This window comes from Lolium rigidum, chromosome 2 (genome assembly GCF_022539505.1).
Source record: "Lolium rigidum isolate FL_2022 chromosome 2, APGP_CSIRO_Lrig_0.1, whole genome shotgun sequence".
Taxonomy (NCBI): domain Eukaryota; kingdom Viridiplantae; phylum Streptophyta; class Magnoliopsida; order Poales; family Poaceae; genus Lolium; species Lolium rigidum.
The window spans coordinates 18,057,185-18,073,676 of record NC_061509.1 but is presented as its reverse complement, the minus strand read 5'-3'; the positions used below and the strand labels follow the sequence as shown (position 1 = coordinate 18,073,676).

Genomic DNA, 16,492 nt, shown 5'->3' with positions numbered 1-16,492 from the left:
TCACATAGTAAAACCCACTTGACTAGCATAATGACATCTAGATTACAAGCATCATCATATGAATCTCAATCATGTAAGGCAGCTCATGAGATTATTGTATTGAAGTACATAGAGAGAGATTAACCACATAGCTACCGGTACAGCCCCGAGCCTCGATGGAGAACTACTCCCTCCTCATGGGAGCAGCAGCGGTGATGAAGATGGCAGTGGAGATGGCAGCGGTGTCGATGGAGAAGCCTTCCGGGGGCACTTCCCCGTCCCGACGGCGTGCCGGAACAGAGACTCCTGTCCCCCAGATCTTGGCTTCGCGATGGCGGCGGCTCTAGAACTTTTCTCGTACCGTGGCTTATTCTTCTCGTGTTTTAGGTCAGGGACCTTTATATAGGCGAAGAGGCGGAGTCGGAGGGCTGACGAGGCGGCGACACACTAGGGGGGCGCAGGCCCAGCCCTGGCCGCGCCGCCCTATCATCTGGGCCCACCAGGGCTCCCCTCTGGTGGCTCTCGGGTGTTCTGGAAGCTTCGTGGAAAAATAGGATGCTCGGGCATTGATTTCGTCCGATTCCGAGAATATTTCCTTACTATGATTTCGGAACCAAAAACAGCAGAAAACAGGAACTGGCCCTTCGGCATCTCGTCAATAGGTTAGTTCCGGAAAACGCATAATAATGACATATAATGTGTATAAAACATGTAGGTATCATCAATAATGTAGCATGGAACATAAGAAATTATCGATACGTTGGAGACGTATCAGCATCCCCAAGCTTAGTTCTGCTCGTCCCGAGCAGGTAAACGATAACAAGGATAATTTCTGGAGTGACATGCCATCATAACCTTGATCATACTATTGTAAACATATGTAATGAATGCAGCGATCAAAACAATGGTAATGACATGAGTAAACAAATGAATCATAAAGCAAAGACTTTTCATGAATAGTACTTTCAAGACAAGCATCAATAAGTCTTGCATAAGAGTTAGCTCGTGAAGCAATAATTCAAAGTAGAGGTATTGAAGCAACAAAAAGGAAGATTAAGTTTCAGCGGTTGCTTTCAACTTATAACATGTATATCTCATGGATAGTGTCAATGTAAAGTAATATAACAAGTGCAATATGCAAGTATGTAGGAATCAATGCACAGTTCACACAAGTGTTTGCTTCTTAAGGTGGAGAGAGATAGGTAAACTGACTCAACAATAAAAGTAAAAGAAAGGTCCTTCAAAGAGGAAAGCATCGATTGCTATATTTGTGCTAGAGCTTTTATTTTGAAAACATGAAACAATTTTTTCAACGGTAGTAATAAAGCATATGTATTATGTAAATTATATCTTACAAGTTGCAAGCCTCATGCATAGTATACTAATAGTGCCCGCACCTTGTCCTAATTAGCTTGGACTACCGGATCATCGCAATACACATGTTTTAACCAAGTGTCACAAAGGGGTACCTCCATGCCGCCTCGTACAAAGGTCTAAGGAGAAAGCTCGCATTTTGGATTTCTCGCTTTTGATTATTCTCAACTTAGACATCCATACCGGGACAACATGGACAACAGATAATGGACTTCTCTTTAATGCATAAGCATGTGGCAACAATTAGTGTTCTCATATGAGATTGAGGATATATGTCCAAAACTGAAACTTCCACCATGATTCATGGCTTTAGTTAGCGGCCCAATGTTCTTCTCTAACAATATGCATGCTATAACCATTAAGGTGGTAGATCTCTCTTACTTCAGACAAGACGGACATGCATAGCAACTCACATGATATTCAACAAAGAGTTGATGGCGTCCCCAGAAGCATGGTTATCGCACAACAAGCAACTTAATAAGAGATAAAGTGCATAAGTACATATTCAATACCACAATAGTTTTTAAAGCTATTTTGTCCCATGAGCTATATATTGCAAAGGCGAATGATGGAATTTTAAAGGTAGCACTCAAGCAATTTACTTTGGAATGGCGGAGAAATACCATGTAGTAGGTAGGTATGGTGGACACGAAAGGCATAGTGGTTGGCTCAAGGATTTTGGATGCATGAGAAGTATTCCCTCTCGATACAAGGTTTAGGCTAGCAAGGTTATTTGAAGCAAACTCAAGGATGAACCGGTGCAGCAAAACTCACATAAAAGACATATTGTAAACATTATAAGACTCTACACGTCTTCCTTGTTGTTCAAAACTCAATACTAGAAATTATCTAGACCTTAGAGAGACCAAATATGCAAACTAAATTTTAGCAAGCTCTATGTATTTCTTCATTAATGGGTGCAAAGTATATGATGCAAGAGCTTAAACATGAGCACAACAATTGCCAAGTATCACATTATCCAAGACATTTTAGAATTACTACATGTAGCATTTCCTGTTTCCAACCATATAACAATTAACGAAGCAGTTTCAACCTTCGCCATGAACATTAAAAGCTAAGAACACATGTGTTCATATGAACCAGCGGAGCGTGTCTCTCTCCCACACAAGAATTTATTCAAACAAAAACAGAAACAAAAACAAACATACGCTCCAAGTAAAGTACATAAGATGTGACCGAATAAAAATATAGTTTCAAGAGAAGAAACCTGATAAATTGTCGATGAAGAAGGGGATGCCTTGGGCATCCCCATGCTTAGACGCTTGAGTCTTCTTCAAATATGCAGGGATGAACCACCGGGGCATCCCCAAGCTTAGACTTTTCACTCTTCTTGATCGTAGTATATCATCCTCCTCTCTTGACCCTTGAAAACTTCCTCCACACCAAACTCAAAACAACTCATTAGAGGGTTAGTGCATAATCAAAAACTCACATGTTCAGAGGTGACACAATCATTCTTAACACTTCTGGACATTGCACAAAGCTTCTGAAAGTTAATGGAACAAAGAAATCCATCCAACACGAGAAAAAGAGGCAATGCGAAATAAAAGGCAGAATTTGTCAAAACGAACAGTCCGTAAAGACGAATTTTAAAATGGCACCGGACTTGCTCAGATGAAAATGCTCAAATTGAATGAAAGTTGCGTACATATCTGAGGATCACTCACGTAAATTGGCATAATTTTCTGAGTTACTTACAGAGAATTAGGCCCAGATTCGTGACAGCAAGAAATCTGTTTCTGCGCAGTAATCCAAATCTAGTATCAACCTTTCTATCAAAGACTTTACTTGGCACAACAATGCAATAAAAATAAGATAAGGAGAGGTTGCTACAGTAGTAACAACTTCCAAGACACAAATACAAAATAAAAGTACTGTAGCAAAATAAACACATGGGTTATCTCCCAAGAAGTTCTTTCTTTATAGCCATTAAGATGGGCTTAGCAGTTTTAATGATGCACTCGCAAGAAATAGTATTTGAAGTAAAAGAGAGCATCAAGAGGCAAATTCAAAACACATTTAAGTCTAACATGCTTCCTATGCATAGGAATCTTGTAAATAAACAATTTCATGAAGAGTATAGTGGCAAGCATAGGAAGACAAAACAAGTGTAGCTTCAAAAATTTCAGCACATAGAGAGGTGTTTTAGTAACATGAAAATTTCTACAACCATATTTTCCTCTCTCATAAAAACTTTCAGTAGCATCATGAACAAACTCAACAATATAACTATCACATGAAACATTCTTGTCATGAGCCACACGCATAAAATTAATACTCTCCACATAAGCATAATCAATTTTATTAGTTGTAGTGGGAGCAAATTCAACAAAGTAACTATCATTATTATTCTCATCAAGTGTAGGAGGCATAGTATAATCATAATAAAATTTACTCTCCATAGTAGGCGGCACCAAAAGACCACTATCATTATAATCATCATAAATGGGAGGCATATCATAATCAACATAAACTTTCTCCTCAATACTCGGAGGGCTAAAGAGATCATTTTCATCAAAACCGACCTCCCCAAGCTTAGAATTTTCCATAGCATTAGCAACAATGGTGTTCAAAGCATTTATATTAATAACATTCCCATTAGCATGCATATAAATTTCCATGGGTTTTTTTAATTCTCTCTTCAAACACATCATGTCCTAATTCAAGATAAAGTTCATAAAGATCTCTCATATTTTTGTTGTTTTCCATTATGCCTAACTAGTGTAAACAAGAAACAAAAAGATGCAATTGCAGGATCTAAAGGAAATAGCTTCGAGTACTTACAACGGCGAAACTAGCTTAGTAGCCGAGATCCGGAGTGTGAGTACCTTTTACCTTTCCTCCCCGGCAACGGCGCCAGAAAATAGCTTGATGTCTACTCACGCTTCTTTTCCTGTAGACAGTGTTGGGCCTCCAAGAGCAGAGGTTTGTAGAACAGCAGCAAGTTTTCCCTTAAGTGGATCACCCAAGGTTTATCGAACTCGGGGAGGAAGAGGTCAAAGATATCTCTCTCAAGCAACCCCGCAATCACAAAGCAAGAAGTCTCTTGTGTCCCCAACACACCAAATACACTTGTCGGATGTTTAGGTGCACTAGTTCGGCGAAGAGATAGTAAAACACAGGTGGTATAGATGGTGGTAATATTGCGAGAAAGTAAAGATGCAGTAAAACAAGTAAACAAGCGGCGCCAGAAAATAGCTTGCTAGCGTGGAAAGCAATTCTCTGCGATGGAAACAAGGCCTAGGGATCATACTTTCACTAGTGGACACTCTCAACATTGATCACATAATAAATAAGTTCTCTTTCCTTTGTGCTACATATACTCTTGTTGGATGATGAACACCACTAATTGTGTAGGGCTACAAGAACCCTCAATGCCGGAGTTAACAAGCGCCACAACATTCGATATTCATGTTTAAGTAACCTTAGAGCATAATAGATCTTTGCAAAATAGACCAAGTACTAACATAGCATGCACACTGTCACCATCACACTATGAAGGAGGCATAGATCACATCAATACTATCATAATGACAATTAACTCCACAATCTACAAGAGATTATGATCATAATCTACGACAAGAACTACACGATGCACACACTGTCACCATTACACCATGCGAGGAGGAATAGACTACTTTAATAACATCACATGAGTAGCACATAGATAAATAGTGATACAAAACACATTGCAATCATAAAGGGATATAAATAAGCACTTCACTACGCCATTCATAACAGTGAATAAGTATTCTCGTGAAATATAGCCTAAGAGACCCACACGGTGCACACACTGTCACCTTTACACACATGGGACAAGGAGTCTCCTGGAGATCACATAAGTAAAACCCACTTGACTAGCATAATGACATCTAGATTACAAGCATCATCATATGAATCTCAATCATGTAAGGCAGCTCATGAGATTATTGTATTGAAGTACATAGAGAGAGATTAACCACATAGCTACCGGTACAGCCCCGAGCCTCGATGGAGAACTACTCCCTCCTCATGGGAGCAGCAGCGGTGATGAAGATGGCGGTGGAGATGGCAGCGGTGTCGATGGAGAAGCCTTCCGGGGGCACTTCCCCGTCCCGGCGGCGTGCCGGAACGGAGACTCCCGTCCCCCGCATCTTGGCTTCGCGATGGCGGCGACTCTGGAACTTTTCTCGTACCGTGGCTTATTCGTATCGTGTTTTAGGTCAGGGACCTTTATATAGGCGAAGAGGCGGAGTCGGAGGGCTGACGAGGCGGCGACACACTAGGGGGGCGCCCCCCCTGGGCCGCGCCGGCCTATCATCTGGGCCCACCAGGGCTCCCCTCTGGTGGCTCTCGGGTGTTCTGGAAGCTTCGTGGAAAAATAGGATGCTGGGCATTGATTTCGTCCGATTCCGAGAATATTTCCTTACTAGGATTTCCGGAACCAAAAACAGCAGAAAACGAGAACTGGCCCTTCGGCATCTCGTCAATAGGTTAGTTCCGGAAAACGCATAATAATGACATATAATGTGTATAAAACATGTAGGTATCATCAATAATGTAGCATGGAACATAAGAAATTATCGATACGTTGGAGACGTATCAGGGATCATACTTTCACTAGTGGACACTCTCAACATTGATCGCATAATAAATAACTCTTTCTCATATGTGCTACATATACTCTTGTTTGATAATGAACACCATTCGTTGCGTAGGATTACACGAACCCTCAATGCCGGAGTTAACAAGCTCCACACCATTCGATATTCATGTTTAAGTAACCTTAGAGCATAATAGATCATTGCAAAATAAACCAAGAACTAACATAGCGCACACATTGTCCACATTACACTATGAAGGAGGAATAGATCACATCAATACTATCATAATGATAATTAACTCCACAATCTACAAGAGATCATGATCATAGCCTACGACAAGAACCACACGGTGCACACACTAGTCACCTTTACACCATGCAGGAGGAATAGACTACTTTAATAACATCACATGAGTAGCACACAACTAGTAGCGATACAAAGCTCATCATATGGATCTCAATCATGTAAGGCAGCTCATGAGATCATTGTATTGAAGTACATAGGAGAGAGATTAACCACATAGCTACCGGTACAGCCCCGAGCCTCGATGGAGAACTACTCCCTCCTCATGGGAGCAGCAGCGGTGATGAAGATGGCGGTGGAGATGGCAGCGGTGTCGATGGAGAAGCCTTCCGGGGCACTTCCCCATCCCGGCGGCGTGCCGAACGAGACTCCCGTCCCCCGCATCTTGGCTTCGCGATGGCGGCGGCTCCGGAAGGTTTCGCGTACCGTGGCTTATTCGTATCGAGGTTTTAGGTCGGGGGCTTCTTATAGGCGAAGAGGCGGAGTCGGAAGGGCTACGGGGCCCACACACCGGCCGGCGCCCCTCCGGCCGCGCCGCCTTAGTGTGTGGGGCCCCCGTGGCCCCCTCTCGGTCCCTCTCGGGTGTTCCGGAAGCTTCGTGGATTTCTAAGATGCTCGGGCGTTGATTTCGTCCAATTCCGAGAATATTTCCTTACTAGGATTTCGAAACCAAAAACAAGCAAAAATAGGAACCGGCACTTCGGCATCTCGTCAATAGGTTAGTTCCGGAAAATGCATCAAAACATCATAAAGTGTGAACAAAACATGTAGGTATTGTCATAAAACAAGCATGGAACATCAGAAATTATGGATACGTTGGAGACGTATCATGGACATCCAAGGGGTAAATGATGCAAGAGTGCCGCCTCACTAGGGTTTTCTCCGGAGTATCCCGGGTGGAGCAGCGACAACATCATCACAACAACGCTTTCAAGAAGGACGCAATGCCCAAGGGCATTGCCCAAGGTGCCAAGAGGACCAGCCAGCTCACCACCGCCAACCCGCACGTTGACCGCTATCCCACAGTGCCCGACTATCTGAGGCCAAGAATGGAACTAGGTGTTGGGGCCTAGCTCTCCCTCCCACAAATCCACCTCCTCGCACTGCCAATAAAAGAGAACTGCCACCCGGGTGTCACTTAAAGCTGAAGAACAACGGCCAACCTCCAAGGCTCGGCAGATGATGGCCACGAAGAGATCACGATGTCTGTCCTCAAAACCATTCGAACTAGGCAGCCGGGCACAACCCCTCACATTACCACGCCTAGGCTTCGAGTCGCCGCTACAAAAATATCCACCGTTAGGATCATCACCGCTACCTCGGGAAATAGTCACCGAAGCAACTAGAGCGAACGCGAGAAACCATGTTGCGCTCGAGGCCAAAAACCACTACCACCGCCGTCCTCCACCTCTCCCACCGACTGCATCCGCATAGGGCAGAACCGCGCCGTAAGCAGCCTCCACAAGATGCCTACCACGTGTGTCGGCCCATCCTTCCACCATTGTCCGTTCAGGCTCCGAACGGGCCACCTCCACACTAGGAATCCGCCGGGGAAATTCCCTCCCGGAGGGGGAAATTCCCTCCCGGAGGGGGAAATCAACGCCATTGTCACCATCATCGAGATGGACTTCATTGGGTCATCATCATCATCATATCCACCATCGACACCGCCATTTCCACCGCTGCACCTCGTCTCCGCTGTAACATCTAGGGTTAAATCTTGAGTATTTCATAGGGAAAACTCTCCCGGTATTGATTACTACTTGTTATTGATGCTATTGAGTGAAACCATTGGATCAAGGTTTATGTTCAGATTGTTATTCATCATTATATCACCTCTGATCATGTTCCATATGATGTCTCGTGAGTAGTTCGTTTAGTTCTTGAGGACATGGGTGAAGTCTAAATGTTAGTAGTGAACTATGTTGAGTAATATTTAATGGTTTGATATTTAAGTTGTGGTGTCATGTGAACGTCGACTACATGATACTTCACCTTTATGGGCCTACGGGAGTACATCTTGTATTCGTTTGCTAATTGTGGGGTTGCCGGAGTGACAAAGAACTCGAACCCCCGTTGGTATATCGATGCAGGAGGGATAGCAGGATCTCGTAGTTTAAGGTCGTGGTTAGATTTATCTTAATTACTTTCTTGTATTTGCGGATGCTTGCAAGGGGTATAATCACAAGTATGTATTAGTCCTAGGAAGGGCGGTGCATTAGCATAGGTTCACCCACACAACACTTATAAAAACAATGAAGATTAATCAACTATATGAAGCGAAAGCACTAGACTAAATCCCCGTGTGTCCTCAAGAACGTTTGGTCATTATAAGTAAACAAACCGGCTTGTCGTTTGTGCTAAAAAGGATTGGGCCACTCGCTGCAATTATTACTCTCGCATTTTACTTACTTGTACTTTATTTATCTACTATATCAAAACCCCCTGAAAACTTGTCTGTGAGCATTTACAGTGAATCCTTCGTCGAAACTGCTTGTCAACACCTTCTGCTCCTCGTTGGGTTCGACACTCTTATTTATCGAAAGTACTACGATACACCCCCTATACTTGTGGGTCATCAGCGGCCGCACACAGGAAGGCCGGGGTGCAGATTGAGTTTCCGCCGTGTGGCTCGAGCGGACCAACATGGGGGTTAGGCCTTTTTCTTTTGCTATTCCAACAACATTATATTTCTAAAAGTGACCTATGATGCGTTCGGCATTGCGGTAAATTATATTCATCCCACCCCACTTTGCATATTTTAATGCTAGCTACCCTGATGGACAATGGACAAACATCACTAAGAGCATCTCCACCGGCGCCCCCCAAAATAGTCGCCTGCAGAGGCGCCGGCACCTCCGTTTGGGGGACGCCGACACTGCATCCTCTATTTGGGGGAGCTGTTCCCACACCGGCGCCCCCAAACCGGCGGCCCCCATATATGTTTTGAATTAAAATCACAAATAAATGCATAGACAATCAAATAAGAAACATTCCATTCCATAAACTAATACATAATTGGGAACGTGGTTTACATGAAGATATAGTTTGGAACATGGTTTTCCACAAACTAATACATAGTTTGAACCATGGTTGACACAAATATAAAACATTGCAAAAAAACTAAACCTAACTAGGCCGGTCATCGCAGGTTTCGTGTGTTCGCTGCCAAGAAAGAACACTCGAGGGCACACCGAGTCACCCAAACTGAAAAATCCAGCTTGTGAGTGTGCCCCTGTTGGTTCTTTCAAGGAAGAACATCCAAAAACATGCGTGCCGATATTCGCTATGAAGAAACAACACTCAGTCGTCGTGCTCCTCGGCGCTGTCGCCGTGGTAGTGGCGGCGGCAACGCGTCTCGTCGAACACCTTGACGGTCGTGTCCCTCCCGCCAAAGTAGGAGAACATGAGCACGAAGCCGGCTTGGAGGCGGTGGTAGCGCGTGAACTTCTCCCAGCTAATGTGGAGGTACATCTTGCCGCGCGCGTTGTAGATCACGTCCATGATCCACCGGCAGAAGCCGCAGGCAACCTTCCGCAGATGCAGCGAGCCCGGGCGCTCGTCGCCGGCAACGAAGTCAGCAAATGTGTCCGGCAGCCTCTGGATGCCGTGTGGGTCGCCCTTGAGGACGAGGACGAACTCGAACAACACGGCCCCCTCCTCGTCCATGTCTGACAATGAAGACAACGGTGTCGCAGGCGACAATGTGCGTGCAGCTCTGCCGCAGCCACAACCACGACCACGGCCGCGACCTCGGCCTCGACCAGACATGGCATCGTCTTTTCATATGGTGACGGCTAGGGTTGGGAAGAGATGTGCTAGGGTTGGGGAGAGATGTGCTAGGGTTTGTGTGTGAGAGGGACGATGAGAGGCGGCCCTTTTTATAGCCCGGAGGGAGGTGGGGGAGTGGTGACGCTCATTAACGGCGGCACGAAGAGTAAGGCGCGCGCGACGGGACGGTTCGCTGCGCGTCTGCGAAAACTGCACCGCCGCTGCGCCCCAATAACTCCCGTCGCGAGGTAGGCGATGGTTAGGTTAAAATTGAATGAGCCGCTGACGCATCGGCCCCGTCACTCCCCGCTGGCGTCGACTTTTGGGATGTGTGGCTGACAGGCGGCTCCCACGTCCAAAATTTTCAGCCTCGCGAGGCGCTGACGCGCCCAATTCGCGCCCTTGGCAAGGGGCCGGCACAGGGTGGCCGGCGATTCTATTGGGCTCGAAAAGGCACTACGAGCCCATTTTCGCTCCCGCCCCCCAAATCGCTAGCGGGGCCACTATCGGAGGCGCCGATAGAGATGCTCTAACTACTTATATGGCTAAATTTTAGCAATATATTACAAAATATGCACGATGCAGCACAATCTCTCCCCCGGCCTCAGTTCTCCTAAGAGTGACAATCTCTCTCGAGTTAGTATAACAAAAGGTAAGATCCTCTGTACATGTCACTCTCGAAAAAAAAGACACAACTACACATGACTAGGGCACTAGGCCATCATTCCTCCGACCTTTAAATACACTAGTGGTTGGGGCGCCCCTTGGGACGCCTCCTCGCCGGGTATGTGCACCCCAATTTAAAGACTTGATGTCAGCTAATGTTCAGTGAAACAAGCATGACATGACATGTTCAAGGATTGTTCACCTGATGATTTTATATGGTTTGAGTCATGTTTTTCTTACATAATAGTGACAACACAAAGAATAAGAACAAATCAATACATTCGTTCTGTTAGCAACGGATTTGTACTGTGAAAAAAGTCTAAAGCTATCACAGCTCTATCAATTAACTACTACTACTACATTTAATTACTTATAGTGTGAAAAAAGGCAGTAAACAAAAATCAGATGCGTCTCAATATCTGCTCAGATTGCCACCAGATGGAATCGCACCCTGCACAGGAGCATCTCCTCCAAGGCACCCTCAGCCTACTTAGGCGAGTGACTAATCTTGTGTTCCAGCATGAGCCATAGTCAGTGTATGCTAGGTAGGAATTATCTAAAGAGAGTAAGAGCATCTCCAGTCGCGTCCCCCAAAGCGCCCCCCAAAGCGATTTGGGGCGCGTCGGACAAAAAAAGCGTTTCAGCCGCGTCCCCCAAAGCCCTTTTTTGTCCGGCGCGGCCCGATACGGTGTCCGGCGCCCCGAGCCCGTCCCCGTCCCACAGGGGACGCACCGGGGACGCCGGACACAACGAAAAGCGAGGCCAACCGACGCGGGCCCGACGCGTCAGCGGCACGGAAGGCTAAAACCCCGTCGCCTACCTTTGGTCAAGCGACGTTAATGGCGTCCCTCGTTTTCCCGGGCGACGCGAGGACGCGTCTCGTCGTGCATGGCCGCGTGGCCGTCCGCGCCGGAGTTATTGCGTGCAACCACCCGCTGCCGCCGCTGTTTTAAGACGCCCTCCGGCTATCGCCGCTCATCATAATCCTTCTCGTCGCCGCCGCCTCCCCCTTCCCGCATCCTCTCCCCGCCGCTCAAAAATGTCGAGCTCGTCCTCCCGCAAGATCGCCGCGGCGAATGGCTTGGACGCGGCGGCCTCACCGTGGCGGAGGCGTGGGCGCCGTACCACGCCCGATATCCGAGCCCCGCCGGACATGCGGCCGCCAGCGGCGGCGGGCTGGAAGATGGCCGTGAACGGCATTGGCGTTCCGCCGCCGCCGAAGCCGAAGACGGACCAATGGAGGGACGCCATCAAGGCCCGTCGGGCTCAACTGACCGCCGAGGAGCGGCGGGATCCGACGTGGGCGGTCAACGACAACGACGCCTGGTGGACGACGTACTTCTGTGCGAAGTACGACGTCGAGATGCACATCACCGACAACCTCGTCGGCGGCCCCACGGCCTGGAACAGGAAGGCCGCGCCCGTTCCGGGGCGTTCCGGGCGCACCCTCGAGAACGTCATCCACGGCCTCCGCAACGGCGCTCCAAGGCCGGGAGATGCCGCCGTCGCCGCCGGCGTCTCCTCAATGGCAGCCGAGGAGGACGACGTACTCGTCCTCCTCGCACTCTTCTTCCTCGGGACCGGCGCGATCGACGCCGTCCTCGTCGTACCGGTCGGCGCCCTACACCGTCCCCAAACGGGAGGTCAAGGAGGAGCCGGCGACGCCCGTCAACACGAGGCGTGGCGGTAGCGGCACGGCGGCGGCAGAAGGGAGGCGCGGCGGCGCCCTCCTCATCCCGGCCGGAGGTGAAGGAGGAGCCGGAGGAAGCGCCGCAGCGGCGGCCGCCGGCGGAGTACGAGCGGCGGCAGGCGGCTCATCGCCGCCAGCCGACGACCCCGAGGACCGCCCGGGGCCGCGGGCGGCGTTCTTGGCGTCCATGGACGACAAGGACGCCTGGAGGGCGACTCGGACGCGGCGATCGCCATGTCCATCCGCGACTCGGCAAGCCGTCGGTGGACCTCACCGACGACGGCGAGGCAGACCAAGCGGCTTGGTGAAGGACGAGCCCGTGGACGAGCCCGTCGACGAGCGCGTCAAGCGGGGAGGTCGTCACCGACGAGATGTACAACTTCCGAGCAGTACTACGACGCCTCCGCCGCCGCAAGTGGTTCTAGATTAGGTTTAGTTTTAAAGTTAGTCAAATTTCGTTCGAATCTATGTAAAGTTTGGACGAATCTAATCGAATCTAGTTAAGTTTAAAATTTGCGAAATTTTGTTTGGGGGACGCGACTGGGGAGCGACGTCCCCCAAACGCGGCACGAACGAAACACGTCCCCCAAACGCTTAATCCGGCGCGGTTTGGGGGACGGTTTGGGACCAAGCGGCTTGGTGAAGGACGAGCCCGTGGACGAGCCCGTCGACGAGCGCGTCAAGCAGGAGGTCGTCACCGACGAGATGTACAACTTCCAGCAGTACTACGACGCCTCCGGCCGCCGCAAGTGGTTCTAGATTAGGTTTAGTTTTAAAGTTAGTCAAATTTCGTTCGAATCTATGTAAAGTTTGGACGAATCTAATCGAATCTAGTTAAGTTTAAAATTTGCGAAATTTTGTTTGGGGGACGCGACTGGGGAGCGACGTCCCCCAAACGCGGCACGAACGAAACACGTCCCCCAAACGCTTAATCCGGCGCGGTTTGGGGGACGGTTTGGGGGACGCGGCTGGAGATGCTCTAAGGCTGTTGCAATCGGTGGCTTGTGAGCGTTTTGCCGGTGCTTGCATAGGCGTGTAGGCCCGCGTAGGTGTAGGTGGCGGTCATTCCGAACTTGGGCGGTTCCGCGTGTCAAACTTTTCTTTTTGAACTGATGATGCCTGAGTCGGTTTGTGACTTTTTCACGAGCCTCCCTCTCTCTATTGGTGGCGCCGGCGGAGCATCCGACAGCCCAAGTGACGGAGAACAACAGGGGAAGGCCAAGTGAGAGGAGTGACCATCCTGGAACCTCTGGAGAGGAGGACGAGGCAGACCACTCCCGCGAGCTCGCCGCCGCGCCTGCCGGCCGTCATGAGGTATGTCCGTCCCCTGCTCATTCGATTGAGAGACGGTGTAGGTCGTGGTGAGATCGATCTGGCCGCCGCCGCCCTTTTCACTGGTTCCGTCCGGCCTGGAGTGGATCCCCGCAGCAGCGCTGCTGGCCGGAGGAGGCCGGGGGCGGCGCATCTGGGAAGGGAGAGGGGCGGCGTACCTGGGAGGAGGCAACGGTTGCGCATCTGGGGAAGAAGCTCGGGTAGGTTGAACTGGGGCAGAGAGATTTGGGTGGCTTGGGAGCTCGGCCGGGGTGAGGTTGGTCCAGGCAGAGATACGCGGGGGCCATGTAGTGTGGAGGATGCAGCTGCCGTGGTGCTCAGTGGCGGGCACAAACGTATCTGAATACACATTTCTTTTTGCTAGAAAAAATCAGGTAATATTCAGTCACCTAGCTGAACGAATCCAGCTATCCTTCTGAACGAACATCAGCAATATCTGCCTCCATGGTTGTCTACGAGCCTCCAACAGAGCTTGCTCCAACGCGCGACAGCGATCGATTCAGTTGCCGAGGAGGCGACACATCCCAAATATGGCAAGAGACATGAGTCGCAGGCCACATGTAGAGTCCCATAAACCAGATGAGCAACCAAATTTTGTTTAGTATTGAACAATTTATCAATCTTTGTGTCCTGTACACCTGTAGTTCTGTGTTGCACAAGTAGCGAACCATCACGTTTTTGCATTGATTTTTTTTTTGTCTTTTTCCTGAATTTGAATACCCTCTGTCATTATCCTGTGCCCGCCCATGGTGCTACTCTCGTGAGGTACAAAGAACTGTAAATTTGGGTGAAAGTGCTGAAGATCTATGGACATGTAGTGCTGCATATACTGAATTACTGCTGAATTAAAGCCGCATAATTGCTGAATCTGCATGGTTGGCATGGCATGTACTACTGCTGCGTATACTGAAATTTGATGTTGTTTGTATATATTGCTGGTACTGATTTGCTTTTACTGGATTTCAACTTGTTGTATATTTTTCATACAGATGAGGATGACGATGAATTCATGAGCATATCCGAAGAAGAAATGTTTCCATTCATTATTTTGTGTGGGAGAGAACAGGGAAATTTGGGAGAGAGATTAGAGGAGACACAGCCAGGAATTAAAGCATAGTTGTTGGGTGGTAGTAATAAGATATTATTAAAATATAGGAGAGAGAACATAGATGTCTTGAATATAGACCATATCCACTGAAAAACTGGGAAGATATAAAAAAGAATATTTTTTAGACCATTATCTATATGAACATATAGACAACCAAATTTAGACCATCCACTAGAGATGCTCTTATGTGGCCACTCGCCAGAATCGGAGATCCTGGGGTGAAAGATAGGAGCAGATCCATGAGGGGGCGTGTCTCTCCGGCGTGTACCCTAAAGTTTGGGGGTCACCTCGCCTTCATCTACAGAATATGAAGCCACCCCCATTGCATCCAGTGCGGCCATATCAAGAGGTAACTCCATCACCTTTATTATGTTTGTTTGATTCTTAGACCTGGGATTCGATGGAAATCACAAGTAGGATTTATGGCTTGAGAAAAGTTCACATGTAAACTGCAAGTGCTTATGGGTTGTGTCAGTAACATTTTGGCCTAGAAATCAAGTTAATTAATTTTGTAAGAGACAATAGGAGACATAAGATTGTAGCTACATTGTTTCTTCGGTTACATGATTCTGTATAGCTACAAGAGGTTACCTGATTCTGCAATTGCTCCTGGAGAATGTCGCTTCCAGTAATTTTCTAGAAAAACTGGCACTACAATTGTTCAATCTCTGTTCCGTTGAAGCAAGAACTTCATTTGTACAGACAAAGCATATAAATTAGATTCAGTCATATTGTTAAATAAAGTTTAGATGTTTGCAGTCACCTTGTGCTATTACATGGCGTGTTATATTCCAGGAAAATACTTTGCAGAACTTTAGGTTACCACACCTAGATTTATGTATTGGTGGGGCGGTGAAGGTTGGATGCTGATGTGATCTGAAACATTCTACTGCATCTCACATTCCGATGATTGGGATTGGTTGTTCTTCTGGTCACAAGATGGGGCCAAAGAGTTGTTTCTCGATAGTGACGTGAACCTATCATACTACAAAATACAAATGGTTTGATGCATTTTTTTAATTTATTGTGCTCTTTCGATTCTTGGTAGTGATTCTTAGAAGTATTTTTAGTCCTCCAACCGTTCGTGATTGTTGTGTGGCCGGTGAAGTTTGCAGCGTCATCATTGCTTTGAAAAATGAAAGAGACCACGAGACTAGATTGAAATGTTTTCTCCACAAATGTTTAGTTGTTTGACTAGACATGTATGAGGAACCAATATTTATGTGCCGGCAGATAATAATTTACAAAGAGCTAGCATGTATCAAGCCCATAAAAGGGGACATTGTCTTGTGCCTACCATAAACCGAGGGACACTTCGCACTTGCGTATCAAGGGGCTTTCCTTTAAGCCACTTTCCAACTTTTTAAACCTGGTCAGCCAATCTATGTTTATTAATTCTGAAAACCTATTTACTTACCTTTTCTGTTTCATATGAAAAAAATTCAGTGTCATCAACTATAATATGCAGTATTATTGATATATGTATCGTGTATATATTATGGGCACTAATCAACCAAATGGAGTATTACGTGCCACTGATATCGTGTATCGTCTAGGTCTTGTGAGCAGACTAAAATAGCATGCCAAAAAATTGGATATTCATTTCAGCTCATGGGTGCATATGAACCCACTGTGTGAAAACACATTTTAAAATATCAAAAAATT

At 47.2% G+C, this 16,492-nt stretch overlaps 1 protein-coding gene and 1 long non-coding RNA gene across 2 annotated transcripts in view; both read left to right on the top strand.

Annotated features, from left to right (window-relative positions):
• The window catches only part of LOC124689281, a 14,967-nt gene extending 829 nt beyond the window's left edge, over nt 1-14,138 (top strand). The window contains exons 4-5 of the mRNA XM_047222835.1: nt 13,535-13,701; nt 14,094-14,138. Of these exons, the coding sequence (XP_047078791.1) occupies nt 13,535-13,701; nt 14,094-14,138 (212 nt within the window). The remainder of the gene's footprint in view (nt 1-13,534; nt 13,702-14,093) is intronic.
• A 345-nt stretch (nt 14,139-14,483) lies between these two features.
• Nucleotides 14,484-15,845, top strand: LOC124686031. The gene is made up of 2 exons (XR_006997697.1): nt 14,484-15,176; nt 15,638-15,845. It is a non-coding gene; the product is annotated as an uncharacterized LOC124686031 (long non-coding RNA).
• The last annotated feature ends 647 nt before the right edge of the window (nt 15,846-16,492 follow it).